Source organism: Vespula vulgaris, chromosome 20 (assembly GCF_905475345.1).
Source record: "Vespula vulgaris chromosome 20, iyVesVulg1.1, whole genome shotgun sequence".
Classification (NCBI taxonomy): Eukaryota; Metazoa; Arthropoda; class Insecta; order Hymenoptera; family Vespidae; genus Vespula; species Vespula vulgaris.
This window is the reverse complement of record NC_066605.1, coordinates 1,855,001-1,870,107: the sequence shown is the minus strand read 5'-3', so window position 1 is coordinate 1,870,107 and position 15,107 is coordinate 1,855,001. Positions and strand designations below refer to the sequence as shown.

Below are 15,107 nucleotides of genomic sequence, written 5' to 3'. Positions count from 1 at the left end.
TCAAGACTCTGCTTAACATTCTTTTTTCTTTTTCTTTTTTCTTTTTCCTTTTAAGCTTCTTGCAACCATGTACGTTATAATCCTTTCGACAAAGCGTATAATATGGCTTCCGTCTCGGAGACAAGTGTTAAACTCTTGAAAAGGGGAAACAAGTTCATCGATTATTTATTCTCCGATGTATATTATATAAAGATAATTCTCCCTCTTCATATTTTAATAAATACGAATTCAATTAGAACGCCTTTCAAACTTTCATCCTATTTTTATTGCTTCGCCGTATCGATTTAATGGCCGTCATTACTTTTTTCTTTCGATTTCTCGAAACGTGGGAGGATATCATGCACGTACACTTTTTTAAAAATTGAATTGAAAAGAAAAAGAAGAAGAAAGAAAAATAATGAATTCGAAGAAAACAAGAAGAAAAAAAAATTAAACAGAGCAAAAAAAAAGAGAATACGTAAGGAGTCAAGAAAAAGAAGAAAGGAAGAAAGAAAGAGAAAAAAAAAGAGAAACAAGAAAACAAAAAAAAGAAAAAGTGAAAGGAGGGAAAAGATGTCTTTAGTCTGCTTTATATACGTGAGATGCTTTGAGATATCCGCAATCCTCCCGAGAGAAACCCACGTCGTATCAGGTTCTTATTTTCATTTCGAATCCTTTTTATTTCCTACTTTTCCTTCTCCTTTTTCTCCTCCTCCTCCTTCTTCTTTCACCTCCTCTTCTTCCTCCTTTTCTCTCTTTCCCTTTCGACGAAACTGGTAGCACGTAGGGCGATTCGAATATAGTCGTATTCATTCGCGAAATTTCTCAAGATACGAAGCTGCCCTCTTTCTATCTCCTTCTCTCTCTCTCTCTCTCTGTCTGTCTATCTCTATCTTTCTCATTTCTAACTTTAGCCGAATGAGTTTAGGAAAACGTCGACTATTTCTTCATTCTTTTTCTTTTTTTCTTATTTTTTCTTTCTTTCTTTCTTTCTTGTTTTTTTTTTCTTACATTTTTTTCTTAGATAAAATTATTTATAACGCACAGAGATATAGAAGATAAAAATAAACTAAAGATAGATATCCGAAGGCATGGATATCGTTTAAGATTGTTTATGATCATTAAAAAGATATAAGGAATAATAATAAACGTTGATAGAACAGAATACATCGAACAAATTTGAATTGGAATAGTTGAAATGAAGGAAAAGGGAAAGATATATTATATTACCCGATGAAATGAAATAAATTAGATTATTTTTAATAGGTATGCGATGTTATAGGATAGCAATTTTATATCGACTCTTTATGTAGATACATATGTATTTTATCTATACAGGTAACGTGTGTACGTTTGCAAAGACGTTACATGTTCTTAAAGAAATATGAAAAAAGGATGAGAAATATGCAGACGGGAAAATTGCATTGTATTCCTCCAAGTTGCACTTTGTACTTTTGCAATCTCTCTCTCTCTCTCTCTCTCTTTCTCTTTCTTTTTACCTTTGTATCTTTCTTTCTCTTTCTTTCTTTCCGATATTACTGAACGCATAGGTATATTCTACGTGTATACATACATACATACATACATACATACATATATATATATATATATGTATGTATATATAGCAAAGACGATTTTATAAACGAGCAGCATTAGAAGCCGTCAGACGGAAGAGAAATCCTTTTTCTTGTCCTGGGAAAGGTCTTTACCTTCCATCCTTTACATTTTTTTCTACCATTCGCTTGGCCTCGCGTATAGCTCTCTCGGATGAATTTTACGACAGATACGAGTAGCACCTCGATCTCCTACGTGCCTCGAGTTATAATTACGAAGATAGAGAGAGAGAGAGAGAGAGAGAGAGAGGAAGAGAGAGAGAGAGAGGAAGAGAGAGAGAGAGAGAGAGAGAGAACGAGGGGTAGGTAGGTATAGCTTGCCATTACATGTCCCTTGTCTTACATTCTAGGCGCGTTCTCATACAAAAGAAAGAGAAAAACGAAAAAGAGAACGAAATGGAGAGAGTGTGAGAGAGAGAGAGAGAGAGGAGAGGGAGAGAGGTTGAAAGAGGAAGAAGAAGAAAAAAAAAAGAAGAGGCGTAAAATTCTCGCTGGGATAGGTATATCTTAAACGTTCTCTCATAAAAAAATTCTATTTCTCTCGGTGGCGTAAATATTTCACAGTACGGGGCACGACTTTTAATCGCTTTCGCGTGAAAGCCCTATAAAAAGAGGTGCCGGGGACTTATTGTCTTTTGACAATGAACTCTTCTTTTGTAAAAAAAAGAAAAAAAGAAAATAGAGAGGGAGAGAGAGAGGGAGAAAGCAAAAAAGAAAGAAAATAAAATAAAGAAAAGAGACGAAAAAAAAAAGAGGAAGAAGAGAAAAGTGGCGATGCTCTTAAAAGGCACTTTTTCACTTAACCTTACGATTTTTCAACACCCTCAACGTTTCTCACTCGTATTATACCTTTCTAACGTTTTTCCTCTTGCTAGAGAGCAAGAGAGCTATTGTAGTAGCTGCTACGCCTGCGATATGTCGCAAGAGTAAACGAAAACATTCGATTATATACTTATACATATATATGTTCTATATAGAATATGTGTATATTATATATATATATATATTATATATATATATATATGTATAAGTACATGGGGATGTCGTGTTGCAGCACTCGAAGGGACTTCGACAACCGGCACTTAAGGGAGAATGCCAGAGGGCTCTGCTTCCTCGTATTCAATTAGTAGACGGCACGAAATATCAATTCCATCGGTGGTTGCTCCCTTTGACGCCTTTCGAGTGTGTATCTATATTAAAGCACGAATCTCTGTTGGAAGGTTTATATGTACCTCTATGTCGTTATATACGAACGATGGAGAATCGTTTCACGAACGAAAATACTCGTTTCACCGATATAATTCTAGTTAAGTCTCGATAAATAACGTCGACGTTTCTACGTTCGATCTCGACTTCGATTAGAAACCGAAGAAAAAGAAAAGTTAAGAGAAGTAAACGAGACAGAGAGAAAGAGAGAGGGAGGGAAAAAACAAAGAGAAAAGAAGATATCAAAAGAAAAATAGAAGGAATATAAGTAAAATATAAAAATCGAGAAAGGAAATGGTATAGAGGAGGGCAGAACAGAACAGAGACTCAATTAGAATTTACTTTATATCTCCGCCCATTCTCCTTCCTCTTCCTCTTTATCCCCACTCCTCTCGTTTACCCAACCTCCTATAAACGACATGGCGTTCGTAAACGAGACTATTTTTTTTCTTTTTCTCTTTTTTCTTTTTTTTTTTTTTAATTTTTTTTCTCTCTCTTTCTCTTTCTTTTTTTTTAACTTTTAATTCTTTTTTACATCCATCGTTTACTACGAGTCAGTCCCCTTTGTGTCTATGTAGACATATATACATATATATATATATATATATATATATATATATATATATATATTCTCTCTGGACTTTTTGATATTCATTGGAGCAATAAAAAAAAAATAGAAAGAAGCGAAATACCCCCGTTGTACGATCGTTATTTCATTTTAGCGTTGTTAAAACTAGAGGAAGATCGGTGTAACAATGGTTAGATGACGATAGGAGAACATGCAGTGTAACCGATATATTCGATAGCTGATATTACGCAAAATGCCGAAGGAAGACCGCGTGGATCGTTCGTTCGTACTGTTAGAACATATGTATAGCTTCGCTAAATTTTTCCCGAGATCGTTACTCTCCTACAGTTTTATCTTGATTTCTACTATCTTCTTTTTCTTCTCTTTTTTTTTTTCTTATACCAATACTACCATCACCACCATTAACATCAAAACTATTACTGTATCATATAAAGTGATCGCTAAAAAGAAATTTTATTAAAATCTGAAATGTGACCGTCTATGGGGTTATTGACGAAGTAATATTTATTATTAATATTATTACACATATTTTCTTTCTACAAGTATTTTGTAAGTATTTTCTTTTTTCAATATTTCGTATAATAATACTTATTATTGAAATTATAAATAAATAATTATTATATTAATCGTAAATAAGTATATTTAACGTGATTAAATCAAAGATCTCTTTGTCACATTCATATTAGTTTCTAATTATTTGTAATTGTTATATAATATATATATATATGTATACATATAAATAATATCGATCGTGCGATTAATAAGAAGTAAAAAAGTGAATGAATTTTTGTTCTCATTTGCGACAATTGTTCAGATAATTTTAGGTAAGCTCAATCGTAGAATCCCATTAATGTATGGAACTTATCTAACGCTTGAGGTCACGACCTTTCACATAGAAAAGAGACAAAACATTTTCGGTGAAGTTTTTAAAAGGCCGAATTTTATACGACTTTTCACAAGCACTCCACATGGCTACTCTCGCTCTTTCAACAATGAGAAAGAGAGATAAAGAGAGAGAGAGAGAAAGAAAGAAAGAGAGAAAGACAGACAGAGAAAGAGAGAGAGAAAGAGAGAGAGAGAGAGAGAGAGAGAGAGAGAGAGAATGAGAAAGAAAAAAGGACAGAAAAAAAGAAAGAGAAAGAGGCAGAAAGAGAGAGAAAGAGAGAATGAGAAAGAAAGAGAGAAAAAGAGAGAAACTTTAGGATAGCCTGTAGAGCGTAAAGCTACACACCCGAGTCCAATTAGAAAGTTTCATTTCGCATCCGTCGACGTGTTTTGCCCACACGTCTCTTTTTCAAACTTCCTTTTGTTTTCTATCCGTCGTCGTCCCTTCGTCGGTCGCGAGGTCGCGTTCTTTCCATTTTCTCTTCCACATATATATATATATATATATATATATATATATATATATATAAATGTGTGTGTGTGTCTTTCTTTACTCTATTTTACTGTATGTCTGATACTTTGTCTTCCTGTTTATCTTGTAGATTAATAATCTTCCATCTTGCGTTTGTTTTACAGAACATGGACGTTGCTAAGGCCTCCGAACGTCTTCTCAAATTGGCGGTAAGTACATGCATACATATACACAATATATATGTATATATGACACACGTGTACGTACTTAAGCGTTTAGTTAAGTTTTCTTCAATTTGATTCTTTCCCATATGATACTTACGCGGGACGGGCTCCAAAAAGAGAAAAACAATATAGAAAAGAAAATTAAAATAAAAAGAATGGAGAGAGGGAGAGAGACAGAATGGCCGAATGATCGATTAAAAGTCAATTAATATTTTTTCGGCTAATTTTTTCTCTGTCCCTTTTTTCTTTCCCTCTTTTTTATTCTCTTCTTTTTGTTTTATTTCTTTAGATCGTTAGTCCAAATTGCGAGCTTAAAAAAGTCTCTGAAAATGAAAAAAGAGAAAGAGAGAATAAAAAATAAAAGAGACGAATTGATTTATAAAAATAACGTGAAAACTTTCGTATCAAATCTATAATAATAGTGTATGCTAGTAATAATATATAATCAAAGTGTAAACCATTGTAAACAAATTACAATAGTCGAGTTTTAATCGTCTTTCTTTCTCTATTTCTCTCTCTCTCTGTCTCTCTCTTTCTCTCTCTCTCTCTCTCTCGCTCTTTCTTTAAAACATGAAGTTCTCTTAAGAAAGATGGAAGGACGAAGCCTCGAAGCAATATTTGCGAATTCAATCTCTCTCACCCGTAGGAAGCATGTTCTTCATGTGAAGTTTGCCTTGATGGAGTTCGTTCGATCTCTCGAAAACGAGCTACACGCATAAGATATATATATATATATATTATGTGTAAATATATATATATACATATACATAGATATAGAGATAGAGATAGAGGGTGAGAAAGAAATGAAGAGAGAGAGAGATAAAGAGAGAGAGACAGAAAATGTGTCGGTAAACGTGTCGCCGATAAGTGCCGACGCTTAATACTCGTACATCGTCGTTTCTCTTATACGTTTTCACGCTTCTCACGTATTACTATATATGCGTGTATGTTGCGCGTAGTCGTACCTAGATAGTATCTTGCCTGTTCCATGAGTTTCATTTCACCCTCTCTACCCTCTCCTTTTCTCTACGTTTCACTCTCTCTCTCTCTTTCTCTCTCTCTCCTCTCTCTCTCTCGCTATCTCTGTTTCTCTCTCTTTACCCTTTTCTCTCCATTCTCTCTTCCTTTCTGTTTCTCTTTCTCTTTCTCTCTTTTCTCTTCGTCCTCTCTCACACAGTAGGAAATTTAGTAGCATTTGTAAGTTCGCGGAATCGCTTATGGCTCCTATTATACAGTAGTAAGAGTAATAAGTGCTTTCTCTCTTTCTCTGTTTCTCTCTCTCTCTCTCTCTTTATATCTTTCTCTTTCTTCGTGAAATTTCTCTCTCTTTTTTTCTCTTTCTCTTCATTTCCCTCTGTCTCTCTCTTTCTTCGTGAAATGTCTCCTTCCCTTCCCCCCCCCTTCTCTCTCTCTCTCTTGCAAATTTTTTTTTTCGCGTCCAATATTTTTTGTAATGCTTTTATTTTTTCTTTTTCTTTCTTTATTACTTCTTCTCTCTGTCTCTCCGTCTTTCTCTAATTCTTGATATTTAACTTCAGTTCTTATTTCATTTATTTTTCTTCCCTTTCTTTTTCCCTTTTATTTTTAATAAAACTTCGATCGATCCGTAGACTTCGTCCTATCCTTAAAAAGCAGAGTTTTTCGTGTAAAGTAATAAAGTAAGTTATGGTTAGTACGGTTGTAATTATTTAAGTGATATTTTTCTTTTCTAATCGTACGGTAAAGAAAGCTTTGCTATAAACTCAATATTTAACTTACTCCATTTCCTTTCCTTTTTTATCAAAAATTTAATGGACGGAAGGTTTAATTGCGTCTGGTATAAATTATTCTTATTATTAATCTAGAGCATTGCATTACAGAATATAAATTATGAGTATATACTTTGCATAGAATATTTCTTTGAACATGTAAATCCATCGGGGTAATCTTCGTCGTTCTTTAAATCAACAAATTTATCGTACGCTATATCTGAATGGAATAAGAGGGATGGAGTTAGTCTGGGGATGGGGCCAAGAGACTCTTAGATGATTTTAAAAATCAATTACATTCTTTTTTGAGATTCTTCAGTTCTTTTTTTTCTTCTTTTCCTTTTCTTTTCTTTTTCTCTTCTTCCTTTCTTTCCCGAGTATAAAATTACAAGTCTAGGACCCTATTTGGCTGACCAAAGAACTTTTGGCTTACCCTTTGCCAATATAAGTTTGATATAACATATAATATTTGTTTAGATAAGGAAAAAAGGAAAGGATAAGATTGGATGGGATCAAAATTATGAACAAGTTTCTCGCTTCTTTATCGACTTAGTCAATATTTGCTGATACCACATCTCTAGTTTCCTCTCATGTTACTTTTTGGCTTCGATTTAGAACCGTAAATTTATCCGATCGGCTTATCCGACTTATCCATGTCGGTTTATTCGCATCGAGTATCTTTCCCTCACACATATACACACACTCTCTCTCTCTCTCTCTCTTTCTGCCTTTCTCTCTCTCTTTCTCTCTCTCTCTCTCTCTCTCTCTCTCTCTCTCTCTCTCTCTCTCTCTTCGTTAAACCGATCGACCTCGCGATTAGCACTACTAACGCTTTTCCAACGTGGCCTCGAATAAATTCCGCTCATTTACATGTACCACCGGAACAACTTGTACGCGTTGCTCAACGAACCGGATCATCTCTTTTCACGGACAAACGGATCGGTCTGACATCGTTGGTTGAACGCGTTCTCCCTCTGAGATCCTTCTTTGTCGGCTGTCTCTCTACTTTACTCTACGACGACGACAACTACTATCACCGTCGTCACCACCATCACTACACTACTACTACTACTACTACTACTACTATTATTGTTACTGCTACTATTGATAGATAATACTACGAGAACAATAACAACAACAATGACAACAACAACAACGACAAATTGTACTGTATTAAACTATTAGTTTGGATTCAATATACTCTAATACTTTCTAACATCATCGAAATCGATCAAAGCAGTCGAACCTAGAAATATCTCTTTACTCTCTTCTAGCGGTGTCTTTGTCTTTGTCGTCATCGTCGTTGTCGTCGTGATCGTCTTTGTCGTCGTGATCGTCTCCGTCTTCGTCGTTGTCGTCGTTGTCGTCGTCATCGTAGCTCGTTATTCTCTCGTTAGCCTCAATGGTTCAGCTGAAAACTATACCGCTTACCAGGTATATAGATAGTGTTGTTTCGTTCGTGGGGATCCTAGTGTAGTGGGAGCAACAGAGCAAGAGGCTTCCAGGAACGAGCAAGCGAAGCTCAGTGAACCGAATTCAATTATATGAATCTGTCCCAAAGCGACTACAGCGAACGTTCTCGCGAGCGTGTATAATAGCAACACGGAAGCCGTAGTCCGGATGGGTAAGGAGGGTGAGGAAGAAGAGGAGAAGGAGAAAGAGAAATAGAGAGAGAGAGAGACAGAGACAGAGAGGAGTAGAAAGAGGGGAGTTAACGTTGGCCGAAGAGACGTCTATTATTCGCGATTAAAACAGTGACCGAGCCGAACATAGTCGTGCATGGCCTGCAAAGCTTCGTTATGGAAATTTTCCTATCTCTCCGTTGTTAATTGGTCCGATCTGTTCGTTCTCTTTCTTTCTCACTCTTTTTTCTATCTCTATTTCTATCTCTGTTCGTCTCTCTGCTAATGGCTGAACCTTGTAAATATACAAAGGAAAAAAAGAAAACAAAAAAAAAGAAGAAAAAAGTTTCTACCTATACAGATAGTTTTTTACGAAAACAAACAACAAATTGTCGAGGGACAAGGCAGCCGGTAAAAACGCGTTCCCAAAGGTTAAAATTTCAAATCGCACGTAGCAGAGTCTAAGGAGAATTAAGAAGATCGATGTTGAAGTAGTCTCCCCAGGCGAGAACGATTTTCTAGAGGAAGCGAGGGGTAAGGGTTCGTGTGGGTGGGTGGGTGGGTTGGGATATCTTGACCCTCTGTCTGTAGTAAAGTATTTATAAAATTGCACCTCGTCGTCCTCTTCTTCCTCCTTCTCCTCCTCCTCCTCCTCCTCCTCCTTCTTCTTCTTCTTCTTCTTCTTCTTCTTCTTCTTCTTCTTCTTCTTTGGGACTTTAACGTTTTTCTTCGAGAAATAGTACGATCGAAGAAATCGAGACGACGATCGAGGCCGATAAAAATAAATTTTCTACTTCTAAAAGTACCACGTAGAAAAATTCCTATGGAAGAGTTTTCAATTTTATATATATATATATATATATATATATATATATATATATATAAAAGAGACAAAAAGTTGTAGTCGTCCTTTCTGACCACTTTTCGGTATTCCATTTTATTTCCCCATATATTTCTCTTGCTATTTTTATCTTGTGGCGAAAAAATAATTGTTTGTCGATCGAAGACAGACAGAGACAAATAGAAAAAGAAAAAGAAAGAGAAAGAGAGAAAGACAGACAGGACCAGACCAAACCAGACAGAAAGAAAGAAAGAAACAAAGAAAGAAAGAAAGAAAGAGAAGAAACTAAAAGAGGTCGAAAGAGTGTCCTCCTCTCCGTCTGCGAGAGGTACGATGGTAGGGTTAGAAACGACCCTTCTGGACCTGCACCCTTACTTTCGTTTACACCGCAAATATCCAGAGGGCATCCTCGTGACGCTCGACCCATGACCGTCGACGGTTAATTGCGGTTCTTATATAGGAACGCGGGTAAACTTCGAAAACGAGGCGGGGATGTTGAGGGTGGCGTGGGAAATGGTGGTGATCATGGAGAAGGAGGAGAAGAAGGAAGAGGAAGAGGAAGAGGAGGAGGAGGAGGAGGAGAAGGAGAAGGAGGAAGTAGAGAACGGGGTATTGGGGTTGGGGGAGGGGGTAGGGTCAAGGAAGTGATGGTCGCTTGTGGTAAAAGAAGTAAGTGAGCTGTAAGGTAAGAAAAAAAAGAAAAAAAGAAAGAGAAAGAAATAGAGAGAGAGAGAGACAGAGAGAGAGAGATAGAAGAAGGAGTAAAGAGGAGGGAGGTAGGATGGAAGGGTAGGGAGTAGGAGGAAGAACGACGTCAACCTGAAACGAGACTTTAATCTCGTCGTAATGGGGAAATGCAATTTTCCTGCAGTCTACTGGCAACGAGGTCGCTTCTCAGATCGATCCTGGTCTGTGTATTATACATCTTGCTCTCTGCACGCGTGCCTCGTTTCGAAATCTCTTTGATGGAAAATTGTAAGATGTAAAAAGAGGAAAGAGATAGAGAGAGAGAGAGAGAGGGAAAGATAGATAGATAGATAGAGATAAATAGAGATAGAGATGAAAAGAGAGAGAGAAAGCATCACGAAGCGAGCGAAGGCAAGCAAGAAAGTAGCTAGTAGTATAGCAAGAGGGTACTGGTGGGGTAGTTGGAAGGGGGATGAGTGAATGAGGAGAAATGGTGGTGGTAGATAGGATAGTAGTCGTAGTAAGCAGAAGGAGAAGGCAAGTCGCCTTTTCTCGCGAGCTTTTATCCCCCGTCTCTTATTCGCCCGCGGCTGGGCTGTCCCAAAGGAGGAATACCATTAATACGTACCTACCCTACTCCATCCCTTCCTTCCTCTCCTCTTCACCCCTCACACACGGGTTCTCTACTACCTCTTCTTCCTCTTCTTCTTCTTCTTCCTCTTCTTCTTCTTCTTCTTTCCTCTTCTTCTTGCTTCCTCCTTTAACTCAACCCTCTTCTCTATCTACCTGCACGTATGTTAGTACTTACATCTATGTATATACGTAAGTACGTACGTAACGTATGTACATAGATACATAGATACTCGTACACATTTAGAAAGCTTTACGTTACTTTCTACTATATCTCGGTTGACTTTCGTTCGATTCTCTCATCAATAATGCAGATATATTGGATTTAAGGAATATTGACAGATCGACGATATCTATGTAGATGATATCGGAGACGTGTTTCTTTGATGATAGAAGAAAGAGAATGAAGAACGAAGGCGATAACGAAAAACATAGAAAGGAAAAGGAAAATATGGAATATAAAAAGAGAACCGAAGGAAAGAAGACAAACGAGAAGGACAACGACGAAGATTTAAAAAAGTAAAACAAGAAGAACAAGAAAAAGAGGAGAAAGAGGAAGGAGAGGAGAGGATGAGCAAGAAAAAAAAATTAAACAGTATAAAAGTGGTGCATACTTGTCCATGCATATTGCGTAAGTCGAGTATCTCTCTCTCTCTCTCTCTCTCTCTCTTTCTCTCTTGCTCTCTCGATTCATATACGAGCAACGTACGTAACATTACGTGGCTAATCGATATTTTCCATTTTCTTCTCGTTCCTTGCCGACCACCCTCCCTTATCACCCCTCTCGTACACTCGACCGTCTCGTGCCTGTTTACTCCCATCTCTCTCTCTCTTTTTTTTCTCTCTCTCTTCCTCTGCACTCCTTCCTGCTTCTTTCTTTCTCTTCTTTTTTTTGTCGACCGTCCCGCGGGCATAGAGAACGTGCACTATCTTCCAGGTACCTCTTGCCTGTCTTACCGCCTACTATATGCGCAATCTGAAACGATTATTAACATATGAACTCCCTCTCGTCCTTCTCTTTTTCTCTTTTTTCTTCTCTCTTTCTCTCTCTCTCTCTCTCTCTCTCTCTTTTATTCGCGAGGGTGCACTCTGTCTTTCTCTCTCTTTTTCTCTTTCTCTCTCTTTCTATTGTCTTTCATGAATATACCATTACGTGGATAAGTATGATTGGAAATGTTTCATAACGTAAGAGTGTACCTCTTCTTTTCCTTTTTTTTTCTCTTTCTTTCCGACAAAGAATAAGAAGTATCGATCAAGTATCGAGAAAGGATATTTTAATTATTACATGTATGTATGTTTAGATTGAAAATTATAGTCTTTGTTTTCTGTCACACGTCGTCCACTCTCATCCCTTTTTTTCCGTATCCTCTGTTTTACTTTTTTTTTGTTTGTTTTTTTCTTTTCTTTTGTTGATCCGTCGTTTTATATCGAATGTTCATGATTCAACTTAATAAGATTGAGAAAATGTATTATTAAAATAATACATAAATTATATCGTAATATATTTATTGCAAGGAATGATACTATTATATAATTAGAAATGAAATTATTGATCTATATGTAATCGTAACTTCGATAGTACATTTGTTAACTTGACAAGTATATGAAAATAAGAAAAACGTTGTATTTATTTTTTCAATGAACAATCCCTCGTCAAATTATGATCTCGATAATTTTAATGCTAATAATACATTTTATGATGCTATATCATTTCGAATAATTAAATAAAGAAAAAGAAATAAAAAAGGAAGAAAACTATCCAAAAAATTAAATACACGGAGCAAACGAGGATCCTAGATAAGAAAAAGAAAAAAAAAAGAAAACGACGGAAAAAAAGAGAGGAATAAAAAGGAAAAGAAAAAACAAATTGTGAAGACATTCGAAGTTTATTTTATTTCTCAAGATAGCGTAGAGAGAGAGAGAAAGAGGAAATCTTGGGAAAGAGAGAAGATTGTGGCGGGTGATATAAGGAAAAAAAGAAAAGAAAAGAAAAAGGAGTAGGAAAAAAGGAAGGAGGGGTAAGGTAGAGGAAAAAAAAGAAAAGGAAAATAACAGAAAAGAGAAAAAAATACGGAGAGAGAAAAAAAGGAATAGAAAAAATAAAGAAGAAAAAAAAAAGCAAAAAAATACGAGGTAAACGAGGAGAAAGGAAGGAAGAAAAGAAAAAAAGAAGAGAGAGAGAGAGAGAAAAGACCCGAGAGGCTCAAAGAACGATAAGAGATCTTTCGTCGCGAAAAGACATTTCCTTTTGAGATAGCCTCTGGTCAAAAGAGGGGTTTTCCGAACTCCCACTCACCCCCCAAGTTTCTCGTGGTACTCCCTTTCGTCGAGAGGAGGTATCGTCGAGGAGGTATCTCAAACGATTCGAATCTGTTCCTAGTTTCGTCCGTTTACTCGACTTCAACTCACTGGTAGCCATGCCAGGACAAACGAAATTAAAACGTCGAAGCTAAGTTCTTCGTTCGTGAAGGCAAAGGTAAAGAAAGGAAGAAATAAAAAAAAAAGAGAGAGAAAAGAAAACGAAAAGAAAGGCAAAGACAAAGGGCAACGGAGAGAGAAATAAAAAGAAACAGAGAGAGAGAGAGAGAGAGAGAGAGAGAGAGAGAGAAAGAAATAGTCAAAGTAAGAAGGAAGGATACCAAGAAGAAGGATGCTTCGACTTCCAGGTTGCCGAAAAGGACCCTTCTGTATCTTTCCACAAATGTGCTACGAATGCCTTGGGGCGGCAGAAGAGACTTGACCTTTGTACCGGGCCTGCATTATTAAGTCCTTTGCTCGGTGCAAAAGGGACCGCGGAAGCACGTGAATGATGCCGCGAGTCGAAAGCACCTGGTAGATGGGGTGATGGGGATGGTTGGGGTGGATGGTTGGGGTGGATGGTAGGAGGTTGGAGCTTGGAAAACGGGGAAAGGGTATACTAGCCAGACTCGTAAAAGGCATCCCGAATGAAATAACTTCCAAATTCTTGTTAACGGATAATTCCTCGAAAGTATGCATCTACCAAAGGGTATCCCTGGTCTGATCCCTTCATTGCGTTTGTCTTTGACGTTAACTCTTCTCTTCTCTTCTCTTCTCTTCTCTTCTCTCCTCTCCTCTCCTCTTTTCTACTCTCCTCTCCTCTCCTCTCCTCTCTTCTTTTCTCTTCTCTTCTTCTCAACTCTTCTCTTCTCTTCTAATTTTATTCTTATTCCTTTTTTTCAGGTCGAATGATATCGAGTCACATTGACGTATTTTTATGAAAGAATCTTTTTCTCTCTTTTTTCTCTTTTCTCTCTCTCTCTCTCTCTCTCTATTTTTTTTTCGATCTATTCGTTGTCGTTAAACACGATTATCGATGTTACATGGCTACTGTAGAAGGAGAGCTGAGAGCGAGGGTTTATCGTTTTACTCGAAACGTATTTTTGGAAATTAAATAATAAGGGGAGTTAAAAATGATCATACTAAAAATTACGTCGACCAATGCCTGTTCTATCTTTCATAAATACAAATGATATCAAACGAATACCTTTTATCATATTTTATCAATTCGTGCAACTTATTTGATAAAAATGTTCATTACTTTTTCAGATACCGAATCATTTGATGTGGCTATGCTTTTTCTACCTGATATTTCACTCGTATCTCAATTTAATGGGCGAATTGTTACACTTCGCCGATCGAAATTTTTATTGCGATTGGTGGAATTCGAATAATATCGATACGTTTTGGAGAAGTTGGAATATGCCGGTACATAGATGGGCCGTACGGTGAGTATTAACACCATAAACGTTGACTTGACTTTATACTTTCGAATTATATAAATATAGAAGCATAGGATAATAAAAAGTTTGTCATTACGAAGCCGTGAATGCATTTCGTAATTTCGTATACGTGACATATGTCGTATATACGTAAACGTAGAAAATATTTACTTCTAAATTTTTCGTTGATAGGTTCAAGAATGAATGAACGAATTATTCCAAGATATCTTTTGTAAAATAATGTTTATTATTTCTAAGACTGACATGATATAATTTCGAACCTTTCTCTTTTTTTTTTTACGAGAATATATATCTAAGCGATTAGACTATTATAATTACTTTACACATCGTTTTTATAATCAATCCAAGTAATTACGATAGTTTATAATTACGTTATCCGTCTGCTCTTCTAAAAGATAAGAAGAAGAAGAAGAAGAAGAAGAAGAAGAAGAAGACGACGAAAAAGAAGAATAATAGTACGAAAAGGAAGGAACAAGAAAAATACGAATAAGAATAAGAAGGCCAAGGTATGCGGACTAAAGTGCCCGAAGAATTTTTCCTTCCACAGAGTGAAAGGTACATGGAGTAGAACATTATGGAGAGAGAAAAAGAGATAGAGGGAGATAGATAGAGAGAGAGAGAAAAGAATGGATAGGTGGAGGGGGTGGATGTGGGAGAGATAGGGTGGGAGTGGCTCGCAAGTAAACAGCAAAAAAGAAGCAAAGAAGAAGCAGAAGAAGAAGAAAAAGAAGAAGAAAAAGAAGAAGAAGAAAAAGAAGAAGAAGAAGAAGAAGAAGAAGAAGAAGATAGATAAGGAGAAGGAAAAGGAGAAAGAGAAAGAGGATGAGGAGGTGGAAACACGATGAGAACT

At 36.6% G+C, this 15,107-nt stretch overlaps 1 protein-coding gene across 7 annotated transcripts in view; it reads left to right on the top strand.

Moving 5' to 3' along the window:
* The window catches only part of LOC127071053 (diacylglycerol O-acyltransferase 1), a 135,621-nt gene that overhangs the window by 111,747 nt on the left and 8,767 nt on the right, over window positions 1-15,107 (top strand). For all 7 annotated transcript variants that reach the window (XM_051009868.1, XM_051009870.1, XM_051009864.1 and 4 more), the window contains 2 exons: window positions 4,909-4,953; window positions 14,064-14,242. In XM_051009868.1, the coding sequence (XP_050865825.1) occupies window positions 4,909-4,953; window positions 14,064-14,242 (224 nt within the window). The remainder of the gene's footprint in view (window positions 1-4,908; window positions 4,954-14,063; window positions 14,243-15,107) is intronic.